Below are 18,475 nucleotides of genomic sequence, written 5' to 3'. Positions count from 1 at the left end.
CTCAGAGAGCGCCCGGCCATCTCACCTCACTCGCGCACACACACACACACTCAGCCACACCCTCAGGCCTCACACACTCACACTGACACACACTTGCCTCACACAGTCTCACACCCTCACATACCAACTTGCACACACACACTCATAGGCAGTCTCCCACACAGACACAACACATAGTCACACACATTCTCACATTCAGTCACACACTGTCACACAGAGACACATGGTCTCACATACCCTCACTCTGACACTCACAGAGTCCCACATAAACACACGCACACGTCACATACGCTCTTACGCACTCACACACACGTACCCCAGACGTCCTTCCATGTGACCCCTCGAGCTCACACAGCCAGATCTTCTGATTACAAACAAGGCCCTGACCAATCATCCAACCCATCCACCCCTCTAAACCTTAGATTTCCTCTTCCACATACAAGAGAAGTCACTGCACCTCGCAATGTGGCTGCGAAGGTGAACTGCGTGTGCACCTCACTGGGCACTGCCCATGTGAGCGGGATGACATGTCAGGGTACACAGAAAGCAGGCAGGCTCGGGCACCTCCTCTCAGCTGTGCCCTGCAGCTCAGAGGCCACATGTGTTCTTGGGCCTCTCCACTTCCCCTCCCCAGGAGGGGGCTGGGGCCACAGAAAGAGCTTAGATATGGCATGACCCTGAGTTCATTCCTGCCTCTCCCACCTACCAAGGTGTGATTCCTCCCACACCCATTTCTCCACCTGTAAACAGGAGCGTCACACCTCCCTCCTGGGGCCTCTGAATTGGTTTGCTAGAGCTGCTTTCACACACTGCCACAGGCCTCTCTCTTGCAGTTCTGGAGGTCAGAAGGCCAGGTGTTGGTGGGCCCCAATGCAGTGTCAGCAGGGCAGCATTCCTTCTGCAGGCTCTAGGGCAGAATCTGGGTCCTCACCTTCCCATAGAGGCCACCCAGATTCCACAACCAGGACCCCTCTTTTCCACCTTCAAAGCCATCAACAGTGGATCAAATCCTCACACCACACTTCTATGACCCTATTGCATAGCCGCATCTCCCTCGGACCAAGTCTTTCCACTTGTAAGGACCTACTAGGCCCACCTAGATAATCCCCACATCTCGAGATCCTTAACTTAATCGCTCTACAAAGTCCCTTTTGCCATGAAGGTCACATATGTAAACAGCCCGGGGATAAAGATGAAGATATCCTGAGTAGGGGGTCATTATTCAGCCTACCACACCTTTTCAGAATTAAACGACATGACATGCAAGCACAAAGCCAGACCAGGGTAGGGGCATAACAGACATCTGTTCACCTTGTGCAGCCTTCCCAGCTCTGGCTGTAGAATGTCCCAGCTCCTGGAGAAGCGCCACAGCCTGGAGAGAAGCCTGGGCTCCAAAGGCAGCCACTGGGGAGCAAATCCTCACTCCACCTTTCCCAGCCAGGGACTTTGGGCAAGTGATCTGACTTCTCTGTGCTTGGCTGTCCTCATCTATAAAATGGAGCTGATGATAAAGCCTGCCTTGTGGGGTTGTCACTAACACACACACAATTCTCAGGACAGGGCTTGCTCTTGTGGGTGTCAACATTGTCATCGTTGTCTTTGACATCAAAGCCCTCAAGTCTCACTGTGGCCCTTCTTCATGCACTGGCTTCCTTTTCCCCCCGACCCTCACCCGCCCACCTCCTATTTGATCTGGCTCCAAATAACAGGATGATCCAGCTCACTGCCTGCGTGTGCAGGAATAGCTGAGGACGGGCATGAGAGAAACCCCCAGGGCAGCCGGCCCTGGAAAGGTTCCACTTCCTTCAAGACCAGTCTGCAAAACATTTGCCATTTTTCTAAGGAATGATGTGGCTACCCATTTTGAGAAGCCTTGAAATATTGGATTGTGAGTGTGTCAGAAGAAACCGTGGGCAGCATGGCCCCGTGGTCAGAGACCTGGGTCCCATCTTGACTCCTTCAACTGCAAAAGTGTCTTTGCAACAATTCAGTGTATATGTCTATTAAGCAAAGGGTGTGTGTTACATAATCCACCAGTTTTCGTGAAGTTCTGAAGGAGTCCTTCTCAAAGAATCGTCCTTTTCAGGGAAGAAAAGGAAAGGTATCTCTGGAACGAGGTAATGAAGCAAGTGTGCCGATGCTACAGAAAGCAGTATGCTCCATGAATCAGCAGTAAGGAAAGACTCACAGACAGAAGGAAATGAATTAGAGGGGCTCGGCCATTGGCCATAGCCGTAATTTAAATTTCAGCCTTGCAAAATATAACAAGAACAGAAATTAGGAAAATCTAACTTAGAGGTTTCCACCAAAAAACAGCATTGTGGCATGTGCGCTGCATTCTGAAATGCAGCATCTTCCCTCTCTCCAAATATGCTTCCCACTTCTGTAAATTACAAGGGAGACTCCCCGGAAGACTAAAGGTGTTCTCTATTCATCTTTCTTGAATTTAATTTCACAATTAATTGTTAAACCAAACACTACATGAACTCCTGAATTAGATATGAACGTACCCAGAGCAATGAAACCTGATCTTACACAAAGCCTGCATCATTTTGCTTCAATTAGATAAAGGGAAAGAAATGGCCTGTGTGTTTGCAGCAGAAAGGAGCCCATGGTGGCAATCCTTCTTAAAACATAATTCCAGGGGTTGGGTGAAGGACACATGGGGAAAAAGTATTATCTCCTTTATGTTATGAAATATTTTCATTAAGACTGTGTCAGAATGGTTTTAATATAATTTTATGTGGAATAAGGACATAGAAGCCTTAGCTGTGATAATGGAATTTTTAGAATGCTGCACCGGGACATCTCCTGGAGCCCCATTATAGCTGCAAAGTGCAAGAGTTAGGAGGATCGTTCCAACTTAGCTCTTTGGGGCTTTCAACAAGAACTACTTTACAAGGATGAGAGATACAGCGCCAAATCCTTAGGCAAGAAAGTGCCAATCAGGATTATCTGCAGGACCAGAAATACAAATAACCCAAATATTTCTTGAAATAGTTTCATCCCATCAAGCTATTAAAAGACCTAAGGGAATCCAGGCTGGTCTTTTATTCCTGCTCAGTCACTCATGGATCACAAAGTCGGGGGTGGACCAAGACCCCCCTGCCCCAGAGCCAGGTTAGACCAGACCCAGAGGACCTCAGCACTTGTCTCAAATATCTGAAAATGCTCTGGAAGCATTTTGTTTGATATTTACTAAGCTCTTGTTCTGTGCCAGGCACTGTCCAAGGCACTGGAATCAACCCTGAAGAAAAGGAGAAGACAATATACATAATAAGTGAGACGGGGGGAGGAGGGAGGAGGGGACGGGTATATGCATACACAAAGAGTGCAATGCGCACCACCCGAAGAATGGACATATTTGAAACTCGGACTTAGGGGGGGAGGTGGGGCAAGGGCAACATACGTAACCTAAACATCTGTACCCCCATAATATGCTGAAATAAAAAAAAAAAGTGAGACAGAGCACCTACAACACAGCAGGTGAGGAGGGATGAGGGAAAAGGCCACAGCCTGAGGCAGGAGCAGCTGGCAGTAGCAGATAGGGGGCTGAAGGGTGTGTAGGTGGGTCTGCAGGCTGCCCCAAGATGCACCGCCCTGAGTGGAGTGGGGTACAGATAGCGGTGGCACTGCAAGAGTCTAGAGACCTCAAGTTCTGGAGAAACAGCTCTGCCTCAAGACAAGACAATGTCTGAGTCCTTGCCCAAGGTAAATTCTACCCCTAGAGTAGATTCTAGAAACACTGCAATGCTCACTCCACTTCTGGAGAGCCCATAGGACTAGTGATTGCATCCAGTCCTCCTCTCATAATGTGGACCCTCCAAGGGGTGGGGGGTCCTAGGGAGTTCTGGAAGCACAGAAGTTACAGAAACACAAGGTAGAACATGCTATTCTCTAAACACCTCTAAAAACCTTCTCCACCTTCTATATCAAATCACAGACAAAACAAAAGGATGGTGCTGGGGTTTCAAGTTGCTGCTTAGCCTAATTATATAGAATTTCTGTTTGCAAATTACACTGGTATTATAAAACAATGAAAAAAATCACATTATTTTAAGCTCACAGAATATTCACCAAGATAGACCATAAACGTAGCCATAAAAAAAAAAATCAACAAATTTAAAAAATTGAATATAGGGGCTCACGCCTGTAATCCTAGCACTCTGGGAGGCCAAGGCAGGTGGATTATTTGAGCTCAGGAGTTCGAGACCAGCCTGAGCAAGAGCGAGACCCCGTCTCTACTAAAAATAGAAAGAAATTAATTGGACAACTAAAAATATATAGAAAAAATTAGCCGGGCATGGTGGCACATGCCTGTAGTCCCAGCTACTTGGGAGGCTGAGGCAGAAGGATTGCTTGAGCCCAGAAATTTGAGGTTGCTGTGAGCTAGCCTGACGCCATGGCACTCTAGCCTGGGCAAAAGAGTGAGACTCTGTCTCAAAAAAAAAAAAAAAAAAAATTGAATATAGGATAAGCTCTCTGATCATAAGTGAATCAAACTATAATTCAGTAACAAAAAAACAACAGGAAAATCTCCAACATCTAAAATTAAGCAGCGCACTTCTAAATAATCTATGGATCAAAGAGGAAGTCTCAAGGGAAATAAAAAAATAGAAAGAACTAAATGAAATTGAAAACATAACAGATCAAAATCTGTGGGATGCAGCTAAAGCAGTGCTGATAGGAAAAACTATAGTAATAAATACTCACATCAGAAAAGAGGGATTTGTTCCAGGTATGTAAGTCTGACCCAATATTCTAAAATAAATCAGTGCCACACAACATATCAAATAGGTAATGAAAAAAATCATATGATCACATCAATTGACAAAGAAAAGACATTTACAAAATTCAATGCCTAATTATGGTTAAAAATAAAAAACTCTCATTCAGTACACTAGAATAAGAAAGGAATATCCTCAATCTCATAAAAAGCATCTATGAAAAACTTACAGGAAATATTGTACTTAATGATGAAAGATTGGATGTTTTTCTTTTAAGACTGGGAACAAGGCAAGGATATTCACTCTCACCATTCTCATTCTAGCCACTGCAATAAGGCAAGAAAAATAAATTAAAGGCATACAGATTGGAAAGGAAGAAATAAAACTGTCCTTATTGCAAAGGACCTGAATGTCTACATAGAAAATCTCAAGGGTTCTATTAAAAAGAAAACTCCAAGAATTAATAAGTAAGTTCAATAAAATAACAGGATACAAGATTCACATACAAAAAAAATTGTATTTATAATTACTGACAATGGACAAGTGGAAACCAAAATAAAAACTCAATACCATTTATAATTGCTCCAAAGAAAAGAAAATACTAGGTATAGATTTAAAAAAAGATGTACAGGATCAGTGTGATGAAAATTATAAGAGAAATCAAAGAAGATCAAAACAAATGGAGCAACATACCATGTTCACAGATTGGAAGGTCATTCTAAAATATATATGGAAAGAGAAAAGCCACAGAATCCGAAACAATTTTGGGAAAAAAAGTAAGTGGGAAGAATCATTCTTCCCAGTGTCAAGGCTTACAGTATACCTGCAGTAATCAAGATAGCATGCCACTGGTGGAGGAAAAAAACACATAATCAATGGAACAGAATAAGGAAACAAGAAATATATCTCACAAATATGCCCAATTAATTTTTAACAAGAAGCAAAAGCAATTCAATCTAGGAGGGATAGCCTTTTCAATAAACAGTGCTAGAGCAATTGGATATCCATACGTTTAAAAATGAACCTCCACCTAAAACACACACAAATACAAAAACTAACTCAAAATGGATCCTGGACTTAAGCATAAAAAGTAAAACTAAAATATTTCAGGGAAAAAAAATCTTTGGGATCTAGAACTAAACTATTAGTTCTTAGACTTGACAGAAAAAGCCTGATTCATACAAGGAAAAATTTGTAAACTAGACTGAGGGAAAATATTTGCAAACCACATATCCAACATAGCCTTTATATCTAAAATATATAAGGAACATTCAAAACTCAACATCAAAAAAACAATTAAATTAGAAAATAAGCAAACGGCATATACGGACATCTCACTGAAGAAGATAAACAGATGGCAAATAAAGACATGGAAAGATGTCCAATATTATCATCATTAGAGAAATGTAATTCATTGAAATCACAATGAGTTATTACTACACACCAACAGAATGACCCCTGTCATAGGCAGGTACACACGGTAGCTATGACAGAGGGGCCTTGGATATATAGAGCAAGCAGTGCAGGAAAACCTGCCAGCGGATTTCCAGGAAATGGATGGACTGCATGGGGAAGATGCTCTGGGAGATGTCCAGCTGCCATACTTCATGCAGCAGGATCTTCCCTCCAAGACCCTGGGTCAGCCACTGCCTACCCTGAGACCCTACGGTACACCCTTCTGTGTGTAGCTAGTGTCTGCGTAATTCCTGCCTCTCTGCTCTTTGTTTCTGTGAGGGTAGAAGCCATGTTGAATTAGCCTTTTTACAAGACTTTTAAAATCTCAACATGGTTGTTGGGAGAGAGGGAAAGGTTTTATGTGAATAGCTATCAGTAATGACCATTAATTAATGATTGATAAATCTTTACAAATTATGTAATTTTCAAAGGCTGTACAATTATACAAAAAAGGTGAACAAACCTTAGAATAACAGAGAAGCCATTTAAAAAATCAATTGGCATTGGGCTGTATCTTTTTTAATTAATAATGACTAATTAAAGCACATTGAATTTATTAAATCTGTATTAAATCTGTAAGTTCAAAATAATACTCATAAAACAGAAAAAGAGAAACTAAATCAACTCAGGGTCACCACTGAAAGTTGCTAAGGCAACAACTCATTACTATGAAAATTGATAATTAAAGAAAAATAACTTATCTTGTGTTTGTGGCATGAACTGTTTCACATTAACAAAACTGGGTGGAAGAAAGTTCTTCAATACAGAATGACTAATTTATGAATGCAGCTGGAATAATAGAAAGTTTATTGTAAATGCTAAAGAAATAACAGAATCAGGCAACGGTCCCTGGTGGATATTAAAACCATCAGGAGAATAGGTGACAGAGAAGCCAGGCAGTCCCCACCTAAACTCCCTGAGTGTCTCAGCATCCCTGAAAGTCGGACATCCAGAGACATGCTCCTCCTCACTGTAATTCAGACTCCCTGACACCTGTGAAGTATAAGGGCCCCAAACTGAACCCGAAGGCTTCAGACCTAAATTGTAGTCTATACTAAATAGAAGAGATGCAATAATAAATTAATGCCCTAAGGAACCCTTCAACCCAATCTAGGGTATAGAATATTCTACAGAACAAAAGAATTAGGATTTTTCAACTAGATGGTGGTGCATAAAAGACTTAACCTGACCCAAGGACGTCACCTTTAGAAGGCCTGCTCTGAGATTGGCCTTGGCTGGCTCTGGGCACTCAGCTTTTAGAATATTCCTTATGCTGCCGATTAATAAGGTTGTTCCGTAGGCCTGGGGCAGTGCACTCTGCTGTACCAGACACCTGGACTGTATGAAAATGTGATTTATGATGAACACCTGCTTTCCTTCTGGCAGTCTGGGATTGCGGTGGGCTGAGAGTGCCTACCTGACCAGCCCCAGCAAAAACTCTGAGTCCCAAGCAGGCTGTCCTGGGCAGAACCCTGTCCACATGTTGCTGTCTTTGCTGCTGGAGGGAGGGGTATGTTCTATGTGGCCGCTCTCAGAAGCCTGTTTCTGGATTTTTCCAGACTCAGCAGATTCACAGAGCACAGCTGCCTCCGAGTCTGTGTGTCCTCATAGCAAATCACAGAGTGGTCATGGGAACCCCAAAACAACAACAATACTGACTAAAAAGAAAATAGATAAGGGATGGAGGGAGCAAAGTTGTTCTAGAATAAGAGACGTAAGAGATATAACAACTAAACCCATGAGTGGACCTTGTTAGATAATTCAGGGGCTTAACTTACTGGAGCCAACATTCTTCCCCAAGCAGACTAGACAACCACAGGCAAAGCTCTGGAACTTTCCTGGCCACTCCTCCTGCTGGCCATCTACCTACCCTAAGCTCACTAAGAAGCACCTCTTCAGAGCCACATCATCCACTCACCCTCCGGGCTCTACTTACTGAGCCAATATTCTTAGCAACACGTTGCTGTGAAGTTTGGTTTCACAGATAAATCAACAATGGACCTGCCCAGCCCAGGAAGTGTTTGCACATTGTTTCATGCTATTAAAGGTATAGCCATTCTTATAATTTCCCAGAAACATCAAATTGATGGAAATGCCCATTAGCCAAGTTGATAAACATAACAGACAATAATTCTTCCCCTGCACACGCACGGTCCTGCAAAGCAGGTAGGGTATTTATTAATGCATCAATCACACAGATGAAGGCCCTGAGTCTCAGAGGGGTTCAAAACTTGTCCTCTCAAAGTCACCCCTCAAGGTCATGCCTAGAGTGAACAGTAAAGAGAGGGTACAAAACCATGTACATATTCTGTTTCCTCAGGTACACTTTCACTCTCCTCCAAAACTCACCATGTTCGTGTCAATTGTCCAATTCAGCAAATATTCCTATACCATTTTCTACCTGGAGTGAGAGACACGGTAATTTTTCAGAATGATGACACTAATCCAATGTATTTAAGTGGTCAGGACTGGGACCATCCAGAATGTCTAAAATATCCTAACTGTGGGCACAGACAGATCAAGGACAGCAGGCATGAAAGTCACCTCAAATATAATCAGTACATAGACGCCCGCCAGGATGGCCGCAGCAATGGTCACTTGTGCTTCTACACTTGCAGGCAGGTACTGATGAGCCATCAGAAGAGGAACAGCCTGGGTCTGCTGGAGGGAGGCCCGAATGCTGATGGACACAGCCTCTCTGTGGGAGGAAGCAAAGACCTCACAGTTAGCAAGGGAAACAAATCCTGGATCAGCAACTGGGGTCCCTCACTGCGAGGCAGCCGTGGCTGTAACCAGAGCCCGACGCCTGATCTCACAGATGGAAGCGGAAGCGCATTGAGCACCGGTCAGCGAGAGATGCAGGACGCAGCCTCCCTGTGGCCAGGCCCAGCCAGTCGATGCAGGCCCCTCCTTGCAGGCGTTGCTCCAGCAGCTGAGGAGGAGCAGGGGCCTGCACGGTTGACGTGAGCCATTTAACTGCCTCTCTTTTCTTTTTATTTTTTATTTCAGCATATTACTGGAGTACAAATGTTTAGGTTACATATATTGCCCTTGCCCCACCCAAGTCAGAGCATCAAGTGTGTCCATCCCCCAGACAGTGTGCCCCGCACCCATTAGGTGTGTATATGCCCATCCCCTCCTGCCCCCACTCATCTGCCCGACACTCAATGAATGTTATTACTATATGTGCACTTAAGTGTTGCAATTTGATGGTGAGTACAAGTGGTGCTTGTTTTTCCATTTTTGTGATACTTCATTTAGTAGAATGGGCTCCAGCTCTATCCAGGATAATACAAGAGGTGCTAGATCACCATTGTTTTTTGCGGCTGAGTAGAACTCCATGGTGTACATGTACCACATTTTATTAATCCACTCACGTATTGATGGGCACTTGGGTTGTTTCCACATCTTTGCAATTGTGAATTGTGCTGCTATATTTTAACTGCCTCTCTTCCCCCTCGCCCACACGCCTGCTCTGCCTGCTAACAAACAGCAAAGCTAACTCCCGAAATCGCAGTCCCTGACAGCGAGGAAAGGTACCATGCACAAGAAGCCCAAGAATAACCCAGAGTTTGTGGCATGCTGAAACTGAAGCTTTTTTTTAAATTCAGTCAGCAATTTTTATGGGTTGTGTTCCCCTCACCAAAAAAAAAATCCATATGTTCAAGTCTTAACCCCCAGTACCTCAAAATGTGACTGTATTTAGAGGAAGGTCTTCAAAGAGGTAATAAAGGTTAAATGAGGTCATTAGGGTGACTCCTACTCCAACAGGACTGGTGTCCTTATAAGAAAAGATCAGGACCCAACCGCACACAGAGGGAAGACCATCTGTAAGCTGAGGAGAGAGGACTCAGGAGAACCAACCCTGTCGGCACCTCAGTCTTGGGCTTCCAAGCCTCTAGAATTGCGAGAAAATAAATGTCTGATGTTTTAGCCACCAGTCTGTGCTGCCAGAGCTGACTAATGCAGCAACCAAGAGTATAGATTGAATATGAAGTGGCATTTAAAAAAAGAAGCCTTAAATTTCCTAGAATTACCCATTGTACAGCTTCATATTAATGAAATTAGAGCACAAACAAAAAAATACCATTTGCTTCAAAGTGGATCCTGCCATCAACCCTCTTCTGTCCTGACAGCACGGCTCTGACGCCCTCCCACAGCCTCTGAGCTCAGTCTGTACAGCACGAGTGCCCTGACCAAGCCACATAACCGATCTGTCGCTATCTGTGCCAAAACTCAGTGTCCTATAGGTCAGACATCGTCAGAGGAGTATGTCCCAGAGATTCAGCCCCAAGACCTCATTCACCTGAAAACCTACCTGCTCAGTACCTCAAAGGTCCTGCTGACCACTGAGCGCTCATTTCTTCTTGGATTTAAAAATATTGTCCAATTGTAAGTGACCTGTAAAAGCCGAAGCGTGAAATCATGGTAAGGCTTTTCACCTGAGACGTCATCTGGGATCTGGCACTGTTCAGTGTAGGTATCGGTTTAGAATAAGAAAAGGAGAAAGAGAGGAACAGCAGTGTGTTTTTATTTGGGCTCCCACCTTCCTGACATGAGGTGCTACTCCAGGTTGTCTGGAACAGGAAATTTCCACTATTCAAGGAGCAGCTATGTTCAAGAGAAAGCATTCAAGAGAAAAAATACGGAATTAGTGTACAAAAGTATGAAAGGTATAGAAGTAAATACTGATTTATTACAAGAGACTTGGAGAAGTCCTCTGAGCCCCGAGTCCTGAGAACGCTTCCTGTTCGCAAGCTGGAGGTGACAGACCCCTCCCACAAAACCCTTTATTCCCGGGTTCACAGGAGTCCCTGCAAGGCAGAGCCCCAAGATCAAGCTTCACTTGCTGTAGGAAAAGCTGCCCTGCACTTTCCTGTCCTTGTCCCAAACAGGTAGAGAATCACCAGCAGAGAGGGGCCAGCCAGAGCAGAGTGGAGGGGCTGACAGAGCTGATGGCAGCCTGTGGGGGGAGAGGGAACTTTCCATGGGAGGACCCCAGCCTCACCCACAAATCACAAAGGACACTGAAAACAGGAACTTTGAAATTGGGCAAAGCAGAGAAGTACATGAATGGAGAGAATAGCAGTTCCCTTAAAACACTTTGCTGTTTGGAAAGAGCACATCTGAAAAAAATCCTTTCATAAAGAATCTCATGTTCTTTGCATTTCAAGAGCTAGACTTGCATGTGGGGAGTTCGGGTGTATCAACATGTCACAAAGATAGCAGGAAAGCTCAATATAGCTCATTTAATCTGGGCTGTAAATACGCACATGCTGAGAAAGCAGCTAGACAGTGGCTGCGCAAGGTCCCACCCACCCCATGCAAGGCTCTGGGACACGGCAGAGAGAGGTGTCCTGGCCTTGCTCATCACTAGGAGCCCCTTGCACATACGGGAACCAAGTTTACATCCTAAGACCATGGCCAGGGCAACCAGATTAGAACACTGGTGTTGCATCTGCCACTGCTCAGGAAACTGCGTCCTCGTTGATAATGAAACCTTTGCTCTGTGCGCCATGCTCTACAAGGCAGGAAAATGTGAGTGACGCGTTAATTCATCGGATGCTCCATTTTAGATGGCAGAGCCTTGTGCACAAGCAGGGTTTTCTTCTACTGGTTATAACAGAGAAAAAGTCCATGAACTAGGGATATGGCTTCCATGCGGAAGTCACCAAGGCCAGTATTAGGGGATGGGTCAGGCCGTGTGGAGAGGAGCTGTGCCCTTGGTGTTGAGGCTCTGGGCCATCTTGATAGCCACTCCGGCTGGCCCTCATTGCTGTGTGCAAGCTGCCTTTGCAGGATGTGAACTGGAGGCTTTGGCTCTGAGACAAGGCTGAGCAGAGGGCCTATCAACATAGATGCAGAAGCTGGGGGAATCTTTGCACAGTCTCAGCAAGTGTCCACCAGCACACGGTGACTGTGGGGTTGGAGTGTCTTCCGTACCGTGAGGTAGGGCCTAGAGTTAATTATACTTTAACGACAAAAGGAAAAACCTGCTTTCAAATATACAGCGTTTCCCTGAATGGCCTAGTAAAATGGTTCCGAATAAAGAACTCGCAAGACTGATTTTACTGAAATGGCCAGAGTTTTAGAAATGATTTAGAGAAAAGGGGAAAAGAGCGTTTCAAAGACAAAGCAAAAGATAAGAGCCAATGGCTTGACTAATAATGGTGTCCTTGCCTTATGGCTCCCCATCAAACCTATTCAAGAGGAAACTCAGTTTATAATGAGATGAAATGAGATTTTACGATTCCTTTCAAATAAATCATAAGTGTAACCTGCTGTGGCCGCCGCCGCCTGGAACCCAGATTATCTGCCTGGGTCACCTCCACCACAACGTGCTCTTCTCTCCCGGGACGACTTGGCCCGCTGGCCACCAGGGCCCCCGCCAGGTCCACCTGCAGCAGCGTGGAGTCTGCGTGGCTGCTGAGGTTCACAGCTGGGGGTGCGTCAAGGTGAACCACAAAGCAAGGAGACGCCTGATGTCCCAGCCACCCTCCAGATGCACACCCTCCTCAGGACAGCGCACCAAGAAACGCACATCTGGGCATTTCCTCCAACTGCCCAATGTCCTTGGCCATTCTTATCTCTTCAGCCCCTAACCCCGTACACATGCAGTTGGTTTCACATTGTTTAAGCATGTTTGGCATCCTCTGGCTTAAGATCTAAGTGGTGTCTCCCAGTCCTACCAACTACCATCTCTGCCTCCACTTTTTGCAGCCTTCATAAAACGCATTCCCAAGTTCCTGGGCCCACGGTGAGCACTAGGCAGGAATGAACCTAAGGTATCGAGTCTCTGTTCGTAAAGTGAGAAATCACAAAAAGAATTGACGATAAGAATTCTGAAATTAGCTAAATCAGTAACGTCCATTGCAGTCAGGGAACAGAAATTCCTACAAAGCACCTTAAAGGGCTCTTGATCAGGGAAGAGCTATCAGGAAGAGAGGCTCCTCCCGCCTCAAAATGCCACCCCCTCCCATGAGGTACTTACCCCTCAGCAGTCCTTCCCCTTAGCTCCCTCATCCCACCTTTGTGGGCTGTGCTTGCTCTGCTCAGAGCCTCCCACCTCGACTGCAAGACCCTGGGGGCCACGGGTGTCTAAACAGTGATGTGGCTAGCCCGGTCATTTTCAACCAGAAGAGAAAACTGTTGTGAGTGGAATAGTAAATTTCACAGTTGTTTATGCTTGATATCGGATCTCAAAAGTCTTTTGCCAGCAGTTCACTGGTTTTAGGATGATTCTCCAGCTAATTCCTTTATTCTTCCTTAAATCCCTACAAGAAGCAAGTGGCTTATGTCACGGACTTGGGGGAGGCAGAACGTCACCGTTGCCAGAGTACCTGCGGGGGTTAATGGATGGGTACTCCTTTTTCATCATCTCTAGGAGAGCCCAGAGCAGACAGTCGCCCCCAGCATGAGGCTAGATAGCACCTCCACACACCCGTGCTGCTGCGTGGGTCCCCAAAAGGACAAATGGAAAATGGAAGTCACACGTGAGGCAGATTATACAAAGAAAAAAGCCCAAGGTGATGCTGCTGCTGCTGCGTCACCTGAAATTATTCCCGTGCTGGTCCTTACCCAGGACAGACGCAGGACATGGGGTGGGGAGAAGTATTTTAGCACAGAATGCACTGAAGACACCTTGCTGACACCAGGAGGTGAGACAGCGCCACCTGGAGGCACCCATCGAAAGGGCAGTGGGGAGGTGACCAAGTAACAAAACACCCTGCGTTTAACCATCCAAATGGAGTGCACACCAAGTCCAAGGGACCACACACGTTGCCACCCCACTTGTTCTCTCACCCTTTCAGACACCCACTGCATGGTTAGGGTTCAAAGTCCACCCCGATGTTCTGGTGTCTGCAGTGACTTCCAGACCCCAGCTAACAGGAGCCTCGGAGTCGCACCACCCCCGTGACTAGCTTTGCTCCTTGCCTCCCAGCCACACTGCCCTGGCCGCCCTCCCTCTAGACTGGCACCTTGGCCTCCAGCACTCCCCACACCTGGACAAGCCCTGCTACACCTCTTTGGAGATCTCACTCCAAAGAGCACTTAGGGAGTGCTCTGCTCTCCTTAAGCCTTTCCTTGTGCCCCACAGCTGGACCAGAGGGGACTCTCTCGCTCCTTCCCAAATTCTGCTGTGGACTGTACTCTGTTACTAAAGGGTTCATTCACACCATACTGCAGTTTGTTTTGGATTTTTCTCCCCAACTAGCCTAGCTCCTCAAGGGAAGAAACTACATCTTATTCATTTTTGCACTTCTCTGGAGAGTAACGTAGTTCTCACTATTAGGCAGGTAGCCTTTGCCAGACCCCTAGGGAGATGAAGGAATGGAACGCAAAGAGAGGGCTTGCGTTCCTTTCCCCGCCCCCCATAAGGGAAGTTTTATCCCTCCCTCTCTCCTGACAAGGACGATGCTGGAGCTGAAGGATGGATGTGACTGGGGCAGGGGTCCTGGGAGCTGGTTGTTTGAAAAAGAATTTATCACAAGCAGCTGTTCTGGCCCACCCCAGAAAAACCCTCTTAAAACCCACCACTCTTGCCTTCCCGGGGTGGACACTTTTTTCAGCCTCCACCCATCTGCACCCAGATGTTCAAAATAAACAGCATTTTGCTACACATGAGGCTTTGTGTGTCTCTCTCTCAGCTCCGGACCTAACCCTCACCACATTAAATGTCTCTAATAAATATGTGTTTCACTAACAGATATTTGTTTCCAGCATCATCCTTGATGTCCTCCAAACCTAGACCAGAGTCCTGGGCAGGCGACAAAGCTGTGGAGGACAGAGACATCACCCCTTTCCCCGGCTGCATCAACCATGGTCTTCCTGTCTTTCCCATTACCCAAATCTAGGCCATCCTTCAAGACCTAACTCCCCTGAAGCAGGTCATAAGACTCTCACGTGGGCGGTGCGTCCTCCACTGAGGAAAGACACATCCTTATCTCTGGAAGTGGAGGGAGGCCAAGGGGTCTGATCACTCAGGCCAGCTACGTCCCCGTTGACTGCCCTGAGCTCACATACTTTGGGCCTGTTATGTTTTCCACAAGGCGCCATCAAACCTAGTTTAAAAACACTCAGGCTCAACTACTACTTTAGGTCTTCATTTTCTTATGAAGTCTCCCATGTCAGATGAAATGCATATTAAATAAACATGTATGTTTTTCTCTTGTTAGTCTGTCTTTTTTGAGTCTAATTTGCAGGGCCCCAGTTGGAGAACCCAGGAGGGGGGGCGGAATTCGGTTCCCTTCTCAACACTTTGCATAATGTCATCCTATGCTATGGTGCTCAGCAGGATGGAAATTGGACCATAAAGAGAAAGAGGGAGGGATGGAGGGAGGGAAAGAAAAAGAGAGAGAGGAGAGAGAATAGAGGAGGAGGAGGAGGAGGAGACATTAAAGAAGGAAAGGAAGGAAGAGAGTGAGGAGGAAGATGAGAGGAGAAGAGGAGAGAGGAAGGGGGGTGCACCTAATTACGTGCATGTAAGGTTTGCTGGCCTCTGTTCATCTACCCAGTGACCTAGGAGCCTTTGACAGGCCTTGATCATAACAAGCACAGACAATTCAGAGACAAAGAACTTCAGGTGTCTGCAATTACAGGTTTCTAAAATAAACCCCTCAATTACTCAGCTGACACAGCCTGCCTGTTGCAAGAAGACACGGAAGTTCACAGGAGAAAGGCAGCTTTGTTACTCCCCAGCTAAAGGAGAGGAGTGCTTTCTCTAAAAGCCCTTCCCGTCACAACAGACAGCCCTGGTGTTCCTCCTCCAGGCCCCAGCCAGAGGCGGGGAGGGAGGGTGCAGAGCTCTTTGCTCAGGGCTGCTGCTTGTTGGCCTTTCGAAACCAGCCCCGAATCCCTCCTGCCTCAGGCCTGCACTTCACACCGTTTCTCTGAGAATCCCCTTCAGAGGCCCAGCGCCCCCTTAGACCCCAGCAGCACTTTTCTCTCTGGACATCTGGGAGGGTCCACTGCAGCGCCTGAGCTGCCTCCCACCTCCTCCCAGGCAGGTCCCCAGGCCTGCAGCTTTCACAAACCCTCACTGCAGAGTCTTAGCTCAGGATCTTGGAAGACGGCCTGTGAGCTTCCAGAAACCCATGGGAAATCCCTGGGAATGCTGCATTTTTCCAAGAAGCTGGGGGGAAACTCGAGTCAGCCCTCATAGAGGCTGCTGATCCACAGAGCTGGAGGGACCACTCCGCACATCCCTGACTCCTCCTCTGGCTCCTCCATCTCTCCTGGGCTTGCGCTGTCTCCACCCAAACTCACTGGCCACTCAGAGCAGGTGAGCAAGCTCCCCTGGCATCCCTGCCCCCAGGAAAGATTTGCAAAATGCTCGAGAATAAAAGCACATGCTGGGTCCTCAGTGGGATGAACAGAGGGCTTTTATCTGCTAATGATGTGATCTCAGTGTCCCAACCTGCTACACTCACCTGGGATTTCTCCTGACCGGTAAGGGTGCTGGTGTCCACCCAGGCGGGCAGAGCACTGAACGTCCCAGTCACCAGCCTCGCCCAATATTCCCCCTCCCTGTCCAAGTCCCACTGAAGACTTCTGGGCAGGATCCAGCCCCTCCCTTCAGGCTTGTGGGTCGGCCTGGGCAGCAGGTCACAATCACTGCTCAAGGGGAGGGCAGCACCTCCTTCCCTGGGGACCGTCATAAAGCTCTGAGAAGGCCCCAGCGGAGCCACAGGAGCAGAGGGACGTCTGAGCTTTCTTCTACCCATGGAGGTGACAGAGGTAAAGACACAGAATGAGAAGCAAAGTTTGTCAAAATCACACAGCTCTTCAGTTCTCTCACAGACAGGGACATACTTCTTTGACTCAAGCTCAGAAAATGTTAAAGAGGGTGAAGAAAATACAAAGACTTGCGTGAGCACTCAGCTCACGTCACAGCTGCCCTGTCCTGAGGGCGGTGTGACCAGCACCTCTGTCCACTGGGGCAGAGGGAGGCACGTGGACCTGACCAGGGCACCTCCCAGGCACACGCAAGGCCCTGGTGCACCAGGCCTTTCCAGAAGGTGTCTGCGTGGGGAGGGTGTCCCAGGGAAGATGGGGAGGGCTCCCAGAAGGGCTAAGGAAAATAAGACTACATAACAGATTACAGGTGGCTGCAAGGAAAATGACCCAATTTCCTAAAATGTTAGCTCGCCAAGATTACCAACTGAAGATACTAAAAAAAAATCTTGCCATTTAACTAAGTGAATTAATTCCTTTTCAAAAGATAGTCATCTGAAATATCTGACCTGACCAGAGCTGCCTCCCCCACACTTGCCTCTCCCAGGATCCTCTACTGCCACCTGTCACCCTGGGCATTGCTGGGCGCTTCAGGGGCTTCCGTGCTCAGACATCTTAATCCTGACAGAGGCTGTGGACTTTCAGTCTCAGGTGGGATAGGTGGAGAGCTGGGAAGGCACCACTCATGCCCACCCTTGCAACCAGAAAAGGCTGAATAAACATGCCAGTGACTTACTCCTTATTCCGGAATGAAGATGCAGGGCAAACAGCTCACTTGAAACCCAGAGTGAGACAGGCGACTGCAGAAAGAAACAGCTTCCCTGGAACAGGTGCCACCGCCATGCTCTAGAAGTGGGTAAGTTTCAACCAGAAAACTTAAACTTGTTCAAGCTCAAGTGTGGGCTTGCACAAGAGTGGGAAGCCCCTGGGAATCACAGGCAGGGGTGTTCCTGCCTTCCTGCAGGCTTTTCCTCCAGGACTCCCAGCAGGTGCTCCCAGGGAAGACAGGCAGGCAAAGGTCCCCAGTGGTGCCACCTGGGGAAGAGTCACTGCCACCCTGCACCCACTCCCACCGCCTCCATCTCCCCTAAGGAGCAAAGGCCTCAATTTGCATGGGAAGAGCATCAGATCTGGTCACCAGAGGGCGCAGTTGGAAACCCCGCAGCTGCTGGAAGTCAAGAGGCAAGAGCAGCTCTCACCCCAGCAGGGGTGGGCACAGAGCCAGGTCCCGCAGACACAGCAATTCCACATGGCTGGTGCACCCGAGGTTGTCGTGCCAACTACAAACCTCAACACAGCCAACTTCTCACTAGATTTACATGAACATCCCAACCAGTGCCTGCAGACTTCAAGCTGAAAAACCACTAACCTCGGTATCTACCGTCCTATAGGATGTGTCCGGCTTTTTTTTTTCTTGAGACAGAGTCTCACTGTGTTGCCCGGGCTAGACTGCCGTGGCGTCATCCTAGCTCACAGCAACCTCACACTCCTGGGCTCAAGCAATCCTTCTGCCTCAGCCTCCTGAGTAGCTGGGACTACAGGCATGCGCCACCATGCCC

General features: G+C 47.1%; 1 protein-coding gene across 1 annotated transcript in view; it reads right to left on the bottom strand.

Annotated features, from left to right (window-relative positions):
• The window catches only part of OCA2 (oculocutaneous albinism II), a 242,073-nt gene that overhangs the window by 174,118 nt on the left and 49,480 nt on the right, over positions 1 to 18,475 (bottom strand). The window contains exons 6-8 of the mRNA XM_012648001.1: positions 12,461 to 12,621; positions 10,501 to 10,583; positions 8,727 to 8,880 (exon numbers count right to left, since the gene is read on the bottom strand). Of these exons, the coding sequence (XP_012503455.1) occupies positions 8,727 to 8,880; positions 10,501 to 10,583; positions 12,461 to 12,621 (398 nt within the window). The remainder of the gene's footprint in view (positions 1 to 8,726; positions 8,881 to 10,500; positions 10,584 to 12,460; positions 12,622 to 18,475) is intronic.

Source organism: Propithecus coquereli, unplaced genomic scaffold, assembly GCF_000956105.1.
Source record: "Propithecus coquereli isolate 6110/MARCELLA unplaced genomic scaffold, Pcoq_1.0 Scaffold28, whole genome shotgun sequence".
In the NCBI taxonomy this organism is placed as follows: domain Eukaryota; kingdom Metazoa; phylum Chordata; class Mammalia; order Primates; family Indriidae; genus Propithecus; species Propithecus coquereli.
This window is presented reverse-complemented; position numbering and strand designations above follow the sequence as displayed.